The sequence below is a fragment of the Thunnus thynnus genome, chromosome 7, assembly GCF_963924715.1.
Source record: "Thunnus thynnus chromosome 7, fThuThy2.1, whole genome shotgun sequence".
Lineage (NCBI taxonomy): Eukaryota > Metazoa > Chordata > Actinopteri > Scombriformes > Scombridae > Thunnus > Thunnus thynnus.
Genome location: NC_089523.1, coordinates 12,040,230 through 12,053,777, shown reverse-complemented (window position 1 = coordinate 12,053,777; position 13,548 = coordinate 12,040,230). Strand labels below are relative to the sequence as shown.

General features: G+C 38.8%; 1 protein-coding gene across 4 annotated transcripts in view; it reads right to left on the bottom strand.

Moving 5' to 3' along the window:
- The window catches only part of kcnab1a (potassium voltage-gated channel subfamily A regulatory beta subunit 1a), a 125,691-nt gene that overhangs the window by 98,958 nt on the left and 13,185 nt on the right, over positions 1-13,548 (bottom strand). Inside the window, exon 1 of one of the 4 annotated variants that reach the window (XM_067594408.1) lies at positions 10,737-10,906. The exons of 2 other annotated variants lie outside the window; for them this stretch is intronic. In XM_067594408.1, coding sequence (XP_067450509.1) covers positions 10,737-10,752 — 16 coding nt within the window. In that variant the 5' untranslated portion in view covers positions 10,753-10,906. Of the gene's footprint in view, positions 1-10,736; positions 10,907-13,548 lie in introns of those variants that run through there. One more of the 4 variants, XM_067594409.1, reaches the window with a different exon arrangement.

Here is a 13,548-nt window from a genome sequence, read left to right as displayed (position 1 = left end):
TGAGCTGTAAAAGCATGATGACCTTTCCCCTTAGCACACTGAAACTCACATGTAACTATAGAGTTACAATATATCATTCTATTTCTATTTGTAAGGTTCATAGAAACTTGAATTTGTTGTTTAAATCAATTAATCATTCAATATTGTAACAGGCCATCTATAGAATTAATATTAGGCAAAAACATTAATTGATGGTCGCACCCATTCACCACCACAGCTTCCACACCTTCAGTCTTTGCCCCACTACATGAACAGCACAAGAGGTCGTCACAGGTCCCAAACCAACACTGATCTGTAGAATACCTAACAACACCCAACATGCATGAGTACATTTTCTTTAAAAGGTCCAAAAAGACTAAAGGACAATTAAAGTCAATCCAGAATGTGGTTGTGCCAAACAGACCCAAACAGAGAAAAACACTGGTAGCGGCATGTTACTCCACCAATCTGGAGCTGCAACTGTTAGTTGATTGATCGATAAACAGAAAATTAATCTACAACTATTTTGCAGCTGCAGATTGAACAATACTTCACTATTTTGAAGTGCTGTTTTCAGCTTCTCAAGTCTGATGATTTACTGCCTTTCTTTGTCACACATGACAGTAAACAGAATATGTTTGGATTTTGGACTGTTGGTCGAACAAAATAAGACATTTGAAGACATCACCTTTCAGTCATTTTTGAATATTTTCACTGTTTATTTTACTGTTTATTTATACACTGACATTTTATGGACAAAATGATTAATCAGTTCATCAATAAAATAATCGGCAGATTGATCAATAATGACAATACATTCATCGGCCACTTCATTAGGTACACCTGTGCAATCTAATACAATCCAAAACAACAGCTCTGCCATAAATTCTACTTTTACAAGCTTATATATTTCAGTTTTTGTTGACATTGTCAGAAAGGTGATAATTGTACTTTATGTTTATTATTGAGGTTGTAGTGGGTGGTGGTTTCTGGAATGAATTATATTGAATGGTGTTCCTAATATTTTGTCCACTCCATGAACATACATGAGGGGGGGAAAATATTAGAAACAATTTTCAATATAATGGACTCCAGTACACCACCACCCACTACGACTCCAATAATAAAGTAGGATTATCACCTTTCTGACAAGTTCAACAAAAACTGAAACTGTATAAGCTTCATAAATGTAGAATTGATAGCAGAGCTGTTGTATTGGATTGTATTCGATTGCACAAGTGTTCCTAATGAAGTGAGTGTGATTGTTAGTTTCAGCCCTGCACCAATTAACGAGCAACTGCAGTCAAAAAGAGACATGTTATTTTTTCTCCTGCACTTCACAGTTCTCACTCTCCGTCTCACCTCTTACACCTTTTTTTTCTTGCATTAATTATGACCAGGATGTCATGATCACATATACTTCAGTATGTGATATATTGACACACAGCTCACCCAGTTAGACTGAATATAATTTGAACCTGGCCAGGATCCCAGATCAGATCTTGGTAACAAGAAACCCAAAACCCACGGAGACCTCTAATAGACCCTTTTCATAGCAGACATTTTGACATGTCAAAATAGGAAAAGCACGGGTACAATCATGACCCTGATATAGTGCATGATGTTTCCACTGTTAATATTACCAGTTCCACCTGTGTTAAAAAAAAGTTAAAATGTCTGCTTTGATTGGTCTGCTGGCACTGAGTGTTGGTGTTGCACATATATACCGTTTTCTGCAGAGTTGTCCAATAGGATATACCTTCTAGTGCGACGGAGCTGCGAGTCATGTTGCTCTCTCAGTCGTTAAATTAAAGTTGGTGGGGTCATGGTGTATAAAGCACTGGGAAAAGACTTGTCCTGGTTGTCTAAGCACGTAAAGTGAATTGCACTGCGGCGCTGAAACAGAGACTGTTAGAGGGCAAAACCTGTGTGAAATAGGAGACATATAGCTCATTTGTATGTAAATCATTCTTCAAACAACTAACTTCAGCATTGATTTCTGGATCAAAAACATTTTGGGAGAATTTAACAAACGGCATGTGCCTGTTTATGTCTGTATGTGTTTGTGCTCACATGCAACCCTGTATGTGTGCTCTTACATCAGTGTTTTTGTCTACGGGAGCGATAGAGAGACAAAAGGCTCAAGAGACAAACAGAGTGTGAGAGATACATTGCATGTGCTTCATCTACCAGCTTTGGTGAGTTCATCATTTTGTTAATTGGATTAAATCAAACACCTGTGTCTAGTCTAATGTGCATTTCCCTTTGCTTCAATTTCATGCTCTAATTACTGGATTACTGGCTGGGTCAGTAAAAATGTACTTTGTTTCATACTTTAACTTTGCATTTATAACACTGTCTCCTACATGAACACATCTCACATCACAGGAAGTTGCGAGCTCGGCTGTTTGTGTGTGTGTGTGGGTGGTCCTAGCTTTATTTTTTTGTTAATGGATTTATTTTAATTTGATTAGGTATTCATTCAGGGAAAACAAAAAATACAGAGAGTGACAAAGAATAATACAATTAAGGATTTTAAAGCCTCTACAGTAAACCCACACAGGTGAGTTTAAATGTTTTTGCTGATTTCCCAGGACTGTGTGCGTGTGCACAGACTGAGCTTGATTGACATCTCCCTCTTGTTACCGTTACATCTGTATCCAAAGTCACTCCCTTTTTTCTAACTAATGCACAATATTTACTTTCCACCATTTCATATGAGTGTCCACATTTACAGTGTGACATCTATGCACTATATATTAGAGCTACATAATTTAATTATACTAAACTTGCAATCTCATTATTACATACCAACAATTTTGCTGTATTTACATTGGAAGGAGGATCGTTGCATCCAACCGAGTACTTCCAATTTCTTCATAAGTTCAGCAAATGTGCATGATGTAAATAAGTCTAATATGTGTGAGGGACATGAGAGAGGAGTAAAGAAGGAATTGAGGAAACCCAGCGATGGTGAGGAAGGACAAATATATCCACCCACTGTTCTGACAAAAACTTACTCGTACCATAAAAGGTTGTGCAATCTGCTGTGTGGAACTGGATTCAAAGATGATGATGACAGCCAGACGCAGCTACGTCACTTTCCAAGCAAATGTAACACCACAAAGATATACAACTATTTTAACGTCAACAAAAAAATAGAATATGATGAAGTTATCAAGGCCAGAAAAACCTCACTGTCAGTCAACTACACAAATTCATAACAAGAGCCTGAAACTGTTCATCAATATATTACACTCACTCTCATGGGTCCAAGAAGACTACAGAAGGCTATGATTCATCAGCTGAGACAGTCAAAGATACGACTTTGGTCAACACTCTGCCAAACGAGGGTTCAATGCCTCGATGCCTTCCCACAACTGTTCTTCTCGTTGGGATGCCTGCTCTATATCATACACTAACGTTAAAGATGACATATCATGCACATTTCCAGGTCTATATTTTTATTCTGGAGCTTTATTGGTATATCTTGACTTATTAACAGAAAAAAACTCCTGATTTATTTTATACTGGCCCTTTATGCAGCCCCTCAGTTCAGCCTCTGTCTGAAACAGGCTGTTTTAGCTCCTGTCTTCTACTGTAGTCTTCTACTGTAGTCTACTGTAGGTAACAAATAATACAAGGCTCATGTAAATCCCAATGAATATGTTACTTCTATACTGTCCTCACAAGAGGAGACGCATTAAAACTGCACCATGCTATTTGAACAGTGTATGATGCTGAATTTACATCTAATAAACCTCCAAGAAATTACATTTTAATGTGTGAATTCCAATACTGTTTTAATTTCACAGCTTTAGCCTATTCGACCATAACAGCTTTATTTTTCACACACACACACACACACAAATAGGTTGCAGTTGAACAAAAATGGTGTGACGATGCCATTTTTCCTAGGGCAACAACAACAACAACAGTACTTTCAGTCAACCATGAATGAAGCAAGTCACTGTGTGGATAACAACAAAGTAGATCTCTAGTCCCAAAGTGCAACACAAACATATATTCATGCATGAGTCATTTTTAGCCAAATGAGTATTAAATTAAGTTGTGACTGTTGGCCATCGCTTATCAATGGGAAAATGACATCTGCTCACACATACAACCACAACCCCAAACAGAGTTATAAAACATAAAGGCATGTGTTTCCACTGCACCATTAAATGGCGCTCCAATGAAAAATCCTTAAAAATTACACTTCTTTTTCTAGTTCTTTACTCAAAATGTCAACTTCTCAAATACGTTTGTACATGTTCAAGCTGAAATCAAAAATATGCAAGTGAACAAAGCATGGAACAACCTTAGCAACAACCATAGCAACAAAGACTACAGAATGGTCAACCATTAGTGGGTATGCATGAGCGATCTGACATCATCACGAGAAGGAAGTAGTAACTTTGCAAACTGGGCTTTTGACTTGCGGGGAGCATTTTTATGTACGTTCAACTCAAATTTTAGAACCTTGGCCATGTTTTACAAAACTATTCAACATTATAACAGTATAAAAATAACAGAAAATCACAAAAAGCATGATACGTCCCCTTTAAGATAGTTGGATTCCTTCACGCTAGTGTCTACACAAACAGTCTCTAACTAGACTTTTAAAGTGCCTACTGTCGATATTGGAAACAGAACTTCTCACAATGACAGCCCTCATGCAGAAGTTCATCTCTGGATCCCACTTTGTAGAAAATGATCATTAGCAAAATTACTTTAACCATAAAACTGCTGACAATAAAACCACTTCAACATAATGGGAAGGTGAAGCAGTCGTATGGAGGAGAGCTCTTACACTCTGCCAAACCACTCAGTGCTTCTGATAAGAGCATCGCTGTAGCTCTGTTAATTATCAAGGAGAGACGATGTTGGAAGTCTGCGCCTGAAAACTAGGAGTGAGCGCTCACTCTTGGAGAGATTGAAATAAAATCCAGTCTTGAAAAGGAAGGCCTCGAGTATTCTGATATTTATTCATAAAGTAAAACAAAAATCAAGACATCAGGAGTATTCCTCGCTATGTTTTGACAACCATTTTATTATTCCGAGAGTCTGAAGCGCAAAACTTTGTGAAATCTAAATCTAAAAATGTTGAGAGAGAAACTGTGAATGTGTATATACGTGTGTGTGGTGTGTGTGTGTGTGTGTGTGTGCGTGTGTGTGTATGTGCGCGTGCATTGATTTATGAGAGTGTGTGTGTGTGTGTGTGTGTACTTGTGTGCAATGATCTACGCACATGGGATTCCCCATCACTCGTGTGTACTGACAGGGAATTTCTGCACCACATCTCACGCCATTCATCATCTGAGCATCACGCAACTCATCAAGCAGGATTTATTGTCCCCGTGTGTATGAAACAGGTGAGATTGTTTCCATGAGTATCTTTTCCTGCAGGGGAGATCATTTTATATAATTTTACAATAAAACGCCACAGAGACTGCACAATAAAAACCAATTCAAATGGGAGCATGTTCAATCGTATTACTGGACTGTAGGGTTACAGGTTACGTTTTGACTGTGTTGAGACGAAGCTTAAGCAAAAAAGAGGGAAGGAAAGAGACATTCACAGCTGTTCTGTCACAACGGTCACACACGAAAGGGCACACAAACTATTCTAGGGCTGTAACTAATGATTATTTTCATTATCGATTAATCTGCCAATTATTTTCTCGAATGTTTCGATGAAACATTAAAAAATAGTCCAAAAATTCACACTCACATCTTAAATTTGTTTGTGGTGTTTGACTAATGGTCCAAAAGAAAAGAAGAACAGCAAATCTTCACATTTGAGAAGCTGGAACCATCAAATGTTTGGCATATTTGGCTTGAAAAATGATTAAAACAATTAATAGATCATCAAAATAGCTGCTGATTACTTTCCTAATCGATTCTCACTAATTCTTACTAATCGATTAATGGACTAATTGTTGCAGCTCTAAACTATTCAATAAGATACAACACTCATTAAAGGCAGCATGAGAAGAAATATTTTGATGCTGCTTTTAAAAGAAGTGAAAGTCTGAGCACAGAACTGTTCCTGTTACAAGAAGTATAAAAGCTAAAGGCAGCTTCACCTGACAGGAGAAATAAGTGCTACTGCAGACCTGAGAGGTCTGCCTTTTACCTTTTAAGCATATCTAACACATATTGTGTGGAGGGAGGTGATTCACAAGAAGAAAACCAAGCAAAGTGCATACTAGACGCCAATGCAGTGATTTGAGGGCAGGCGTAGCGTTCTCTCTTTTCTTAGTCCCTTTTAAAAACTCTGACTGCAGCTTTGTGAATGAACCGCAGTCACCCCGCAGTCTTCAGAGGAAGACCAGAGGACAAGTACAGGAGTCTAATTTACAGGTCAAAGTCTCCATAAGAAGACATGTTTAAGTGATTTGATCTTGTAACTCTGTTTTTATGTTTGTAAAAACAGATGTCTGCAAGTGATCTAAATGATTTGGGGATATTGTGTGAAACTTGAGAGATTTTACATTACAATGGGAGACTGCAGTCACCAGCCATGGATCGCTGCATCTATGCTGCATTGCTGCACTGAAGCCTTTTCATTTAATATATAGGCATGCATTCACATTTATTTTGCAACTACTTGTACAGTATTTGCACACAAACACACACAATATATTAAGAGTATTATCATGGATCTGTTGCTAGTGTTTGCTTACACGGTTACTGCAGTGATTAAAGTGACAAATACTGCAGTGTGTGTGTGTGTGTGTGTGTGTGTGTGTGTGCTGGGTCTACACTACGCTTTCGTTGTTATTATGATGGCAATCTCTCATATCCCACTCTTTGTCCCTCGTCTCTCACCCCCTCTCTCTAAATAGGCCTTGTGGGAGACCAGAGTGTATTACCTTTTCTTACAAAAGATAGCACACCGAGAGCACACACACACACACACACACACACACAGAAAAGACAAGAAAAGTGCTGATACAAAGAAGTGTAAACTTTGCCTGCGTCAGTGAAACAGCTTGGTGCTGTAAAGTGAAGATATATGGTGACACTAAAACTGAGTGTCCATTGTAAGCGTAACGAGCCTAAGCGCAAAAACGTAAAAAAAGGCATAAAACTAATGACAGGACCAAGGGACCGTAGATGAAACAAAGGTAGACAGAAGAGAGAGAGACTGAGAGAGAGGAAGGAAGGCAGAAAGAGAGAAAGCTTAGAAAAGAAAGTAAGAAAAAGATGCACATTAGCAGGGTCAAAATAGCAGAGAGATAAAAAAAAAAAAGAAACACAGAAATCGGTTTAGTGGAAGAGAAGAGAAATGGGAATGCGAAAGAGAGATGGGTTAGGAGGAAGGAGAGGCAATTGTTTATCTGTTGAAGGAGCTGGGTTGGATATTATGTTGCCCCCTCTTGAGCCGTGGTTGGAAAGGTCTCTCCGCAATCCACAGTGGGCGACACTCCTACTGAGCACTGCAGCACCTCTTAAAGCAATATTTCACTCTGGTCAAACGTTTTCTTCTCGGCGAGCAGGCGGTATCTCTGGGAACGCATGAACAGTTGACTTTAGCTGCTCTGATTGATTGTCATCAGTGGTTTTTGTCCGTGGCTTGTAATCAATAAATGACTAAAAGACTAAATAGTGCTGCACTGCTTGACAAGTGTGAAACTGTGTGAAATCTATGGTGCTACAGTTTGTATTTGTGTGGAAGTTTAGCTTTTAAAAGTGACTTATAGGAAGTGGAAGTGATTGACTACAGAAACTTGCTGCTGCTCAATCTCCTGATGACAAGTGCTGTTTCTCTCTCTCACACACACACAAACACAAACACACACAACACTAGCTGCACTAAGCTTTCATGTCCATTGTCAATGTGACAGAAAGTCCACGGCTCCCCCTAGTGGTGAGACCACCAACCAGCACTATAAACAGATTCTTGTGGCTCTCTCTTTTGATCTCTTTCTGCGTCTCCCAAGACTCTGATTTTGTATCTATTTTCTGTAACTAACCTGCTGTACCCCACCCACACACCCACACACACACACATAACTGTTAACATGATTTAAAAATGTCTCTGCCCCCCCCCCCTCCCCCCCAAGGGGTTGTTAATACACCCACACTATTACCCCTCCTGTGCTCTTCATCATCATTACAAATGAGGTGTTTAACTGCTGCTCTTATCTGGAAATATCTACAGCAGATGAACAGAGAGCAGTTCAGTCTCACATTTCATCCTTGTATTACACACACACACACACACACACACACACACACACACACACACACACACACACACACACCTATTAGTCAGTCCCTATGGGGATTTCTAACTGAGTTACATTAATGTGTGCTCAGACCTCACAGAACATCTTTATGAGTCGTGGTACTTTGTCTGTGATCTCATTTGCCAAAAGCTACAGAGTCACCTTGAACATCCGCAAATAGATTTAAAATAAAAGAACAACTGTGTGTGTGTGTGTGTGTGTGTGTGTGTGTGTGTGTGTGTGTGTGTGTGTGACAAAATTTAAGATGGCACGGCTCCTTCCCTTTTACGTGAAGCGGTGTGAGAGAGTAAGATGAAGCTCCACTGGGGCGTTATCCTTAAGCGACCTCACTGAGACCCAAGGAGAGCGCTGCCTCTTAAATAACTGCTTTATCAGCCCTCATCAATAATGGACAAATACCAAGAGAGGGGAGGAGAGACGCAGCGATATAAGACCGAGAGCAGTGAGAGAAACAAAGACAAGAGATATAGATCACATATGTCTTAATAGAGGAAGTTTTGTCTTTATTTAGCAGCCTGTACCAAATCTTAAAAAGATTTAAAAAGCAAAGGAAGGATATTTTGAAAAATTGGGATCAACAGGCTTAAGCACAAACTGCACCACCTACACACAATATCTTTCTTTACTTGCCAACTCTGATCCCCTAAATATCAGTCTCATTTCACGTCTCTGATCTAATAAAGCCAACAATAGTTTCAAGAATACCCGAGGGGCAAAACAAAAAGCAAGAGACCATTTTTAAGGCTGAGAGAGCTTCAAAGACTGTTCAGCCGAGCTCTGTGATCCACTGTGACTGTTTGGCCCTTCCCAACAGCTGACAGCGGTCACTCTTGACTGGTGTTCCCCTAAATAAGCACGTCAATAGGACAAACTGATGCCCCATTGATTCGCACAGTCGGCTAGTGCTTACACAAGTGAAACACCAGACGTCTATGCATATGCATGTGTGTGTGTTAGACTCTGAGAAAAAGAAGAGGAAGGGACAGGAAAGAGTTATGGCAGTGTATGTGTGTGTATGTGTGTGAGAGAGGGAGTCCTGTTGATTTCAAGCTGTAGTTGATTTATTGATGAGAGTCCTGTTAAGAACATGCATTAGCTCACTCAATAGTCGACTAATGAACTGGAGAGGTCAGTCGGGGTGTGTGTGTGTGCGTGTGTGTGTGTGTGAACCAGTTTAAGATATGGTCAAATCAGAATCAGAAGAGCATGTCTAACTGGGGACAAAATTGGTCTCCCAAACCACATTCACTATGTATGATAAACTAGTCCCTGTCTTTATTGGAATTAGGTTGTGGTTAAGTCTTAGGGTCGGACGTGTATTGGTTGGTTTTGAATTAGAATAGATTAAGCCTCTAAGAAATTAAGCCATTGAAAATGTCCCTAAAGTGACAAAAACAAATGTGTAAGTGTATGTGAGTGAGAGAGCACAGACAGTGCACAAATTGATCGATCAGTAAGATTGATAAAACAGTAATTAACTCACAGCAGTTCTGCCTGGGCTTTAACTACAACAGTCATCTTTCTCTATCAGCTCTTAAATCACCTCATAGACCTCAAAACACTACTCGAACTGGTATTTAAGTCTAAATTTCAAGGAACAGATGCATTTTGCTATAAAATGTATTTTAAAAAGTTAACTAAATAGTATTTTCAATTATACTCAAAAAATTCAGTAGTGAATTTAAGGTGATTTTAGTCAGTGATAAATATTTGCAGTAATATTCACAGTATATATGTACACAATATGTGTGTATACAGCACTTTCTGTTGCTACACCACAGTACCAAAATCTACTCTGTCACTTACTTGAGATAATTAATGAGTACAGATAGCCTAGATTTGACTCTACTGTACATCCACACAGGTGTTTTCACTTATATTGTCTGATTAGACTTCTTCAGAGTCTCTATGGGCCTGGCCTAATTTAGCTGAGTGAATGAAAACCCCTGTGTGTGTGTGTGTGTGTGTGTGTGTGTGTGTGTGTGTGTGTGTGTGTGTGTGTTTCCAAAATGTCAATTAAATAAAACCTGAAGTGAGACAAGTCATTTAAAACAGTAAGGTAATGGTCTTGAGTCCCGATTGCAGAAGTGGGAGTCACACGTGCAAGTCACAAGTATGTCTAAAGTTACTGTGGACAGAGTCAAGTCAAGTCGAATCCCTGCTATAAATTAAGCAAGACAAGTCAAGTCATACGAAATCCCGATGATCCACCCCAGTTTCCACATTTAAATCACTAGAAAGCATAGATTGTATAAATAATGGACGTAGCTGCCTTGACGTGTTTTGAAGCCTTGACTTTGCCATTTTGACCGTCGCCATTTTCAATTTTTGGAGCCAGAGGTGATGCGAAGTGATATATTTGGAGAGCAGGTGGGGCTGCTAGCTGCTAGATTGATTGGCACGGTGCATTTACAGTCTATCGTTAACTGTGATAATGCTAATGCTAATTTTCACTGGCGAAAAATGGGCTAAAAAACCATTAAAACAAAATGTACTTACCAGAGAAACTGAACATCCAACTCCTTAGAAGGTCTTTTAGTACAACCAAACGCAGACTTTTTTTAGGCGACCATAATGTTACAATTAACGTCCATGAACTGAAAACACACTGAAATAGCGGCTGCCACGCCTACACTTTATGAATGTATGCTAATCTCTGTGAATCTGGGGTTACACTATGGTTGTCGCCGTAGTAGTAATTTGTAAATCAAAACGTAGCCACGCCCTAAAGCGTACCCTGCTCTATCATCAAATTTAAATTAAATGGGACCATAATTTACAAAATGAACATCGTGCTGTATTGAAGAAGACTTGAAACTATTGATTGAAACCATAAATACATTAGGAAAGTGTTTACTGAGGGAATAAATCAAGTGAGAAGTACGGTCATTTTCTAATAGACTTCTATACAATCGGACTTCCTTTTGGAGCCAGCAGAGTCGCCCCCTGATGGCCATTAGTGAGAATGCAGGTTTAAGGCACTTCCGCATTGGCTTCACTTTTCAGACCCGGAACTAACTGCTTAGTTAAAAGACAGTGGACATGAAAAGTTGAGTTTTATTTTCAACGATAACGAAAAATGTTGCAGTCTGCATACACTTATACAATCTTACTGATATTTGACATTTTGTGGCAATCAATAACAAGCCTCCTGAATTAATAACAATGGAGAGTGGGGCTCTGAAATTATAATATAGCCCTATAACTCTAAAGGCCTCTAACGTGAAAACAGAAGTATGACACAAAAAATTTCAACACATCCTCGTAATTAAACGACCATATAGGTCGATTGTACCTGCACTTGAGAACAACCCACAGGAGTTTAGCATAGCGGCTTTCCAGAACCGTTACAAATCATGACACACTCCTAGGTTGGGAACCACTGGACTACACCAGCTAACTGTATGTAAAGTAGTTAAAACTAGCTCCACCTCCAGCAGCTACAACAGTAACATGCTGCTTACACACTGATGCTTCACTATTAATAATCTCATGACATCATATATAATAATATATCAGTCAAAGCGATTTCCCCATCTTACAATTACAAAATGAGGTGCTCTCTTTCTCTCTTTACAAAATACTTTATTACATGAGTGAATCTACTGTAGGCCTAAAGTGTCATAGGATGTTGGTTGGTCAAGTACCTTGTGTGTTTAACACAGCCTCATAGGGCTTTTAATAGCTTTGAATTCATATAGAAAAGGCATTAAATTTGTATTTTTTATATTACTTCATATTTACTATACAGTAAATGTTGCCTTATATGTTCAATTGAAAAAGGCAGCACTAACTGAGCACAAGTAGTTTTTAATGTTAGCATGTCTTTGTTGAAGAAATCTACTCATAATGATGCAAGCATTTTCAATATGTATTCATACTACAAAAATGTAAATAAAGGCAACTGTTTGTGTGTCTACCCACTGTCTCAAGGAAGAAGTTAATTAAAGTAGAACAAATAAACACACAAGCATTTTCTTTGCCAAATAGTGTTAAACTTCCTATCAGTGAAGTCCATGTCATGAAAAAACAACAGATTTGTAGGGCTACTGTCAGATGTGTTAATTAGACACATGCTTGAACACACACACACACACAGGTTTACTTAAGTCACTTTTGGGATATTTACATAGACTTATATTCATTTCCTGGAGACATACCCTAATCTTAACCACTGACCCAAAATCTGGACTTTTGTCCCCACTTGCATAAGCTGTCCCCAGTCAACTGGTCTTAAGTCTGGTGTGTGTCCCTAAAAGTGACTTGAGTCATACCCACACACACACACACACACACACACACACACACACACACACACACACACACACATTAAACACATTACACACATTACTGTGACCGTCTGACCGATTAAGTATTTAGTGAGGATACCAGCTCCTATGTTAAATATTCACTTGTTTTCCAAGATGAATAAAGGATGAGCATTTGATGCATTTATCTGCATGTGTGTGTGTGTGTGTGTCTGATTGCATGTGTGTGTGTGTGTGTGTGTGTGTGTGTGTGCGTGCGTGTGGGTCAGCGCTTGTTCTACGAATCATTGGCTGAATGCACAATTTCGCTCACTGTTTCTCAAGTATCAGTTGGTTACAAACTACAGCTTCATTAAGCTCTGATTAAGAGCGCAGACTGACACACACACACACACAAACAGAAAAACTGATACATATAGTATACATTACAATAGAAACTGAGACAAATCTGTTTCTCTTTTATATTACTTAAGAATAAACACCATTAGCTTGTTTTACATCAGTGGTAAAACTTCTCATTCTCATTCTTCTTCTCATTTTATGCCCCTTTTTGATTTTAATTTCTCTCCATTCATCTCTCCTCACTCTTCGCCAATTCATCACTCTTGCTGCTCTGTCTGTTAGGCACCAGAATAAATAAAGTTACGTGCCTGGATAGCTTCTCCTTACATAGGCAGATGCAGAGTCTAAACACTGTTCATGAACACAGAGCTGCAGTGCAGAGGACGGCCCTGTGAACAGTCAGTGTTGCTCTCTCTTACTTTGAGCTTGAGCACTGCCCTAGAGTATTTGTTTTGATTTTCTTTAAAATATTCATTAAAATATTGTGGTGCTCAGAAACAGTCAAATAAAACCAACATTGGTGAAATCTTGGTGACTCTGGATAACAATCTTATATTTTAGCTGGTGGCATTGTGTCTTATATAATATTCACATCAAGTGAACATACAGCAGAAAAGGTTGCTTGAATTACAAATGCAAGACTGCATGATGCAAAATGTTTCAGTAGAGCAAATAATAATCATGTATGTTTGCAAAGTGTG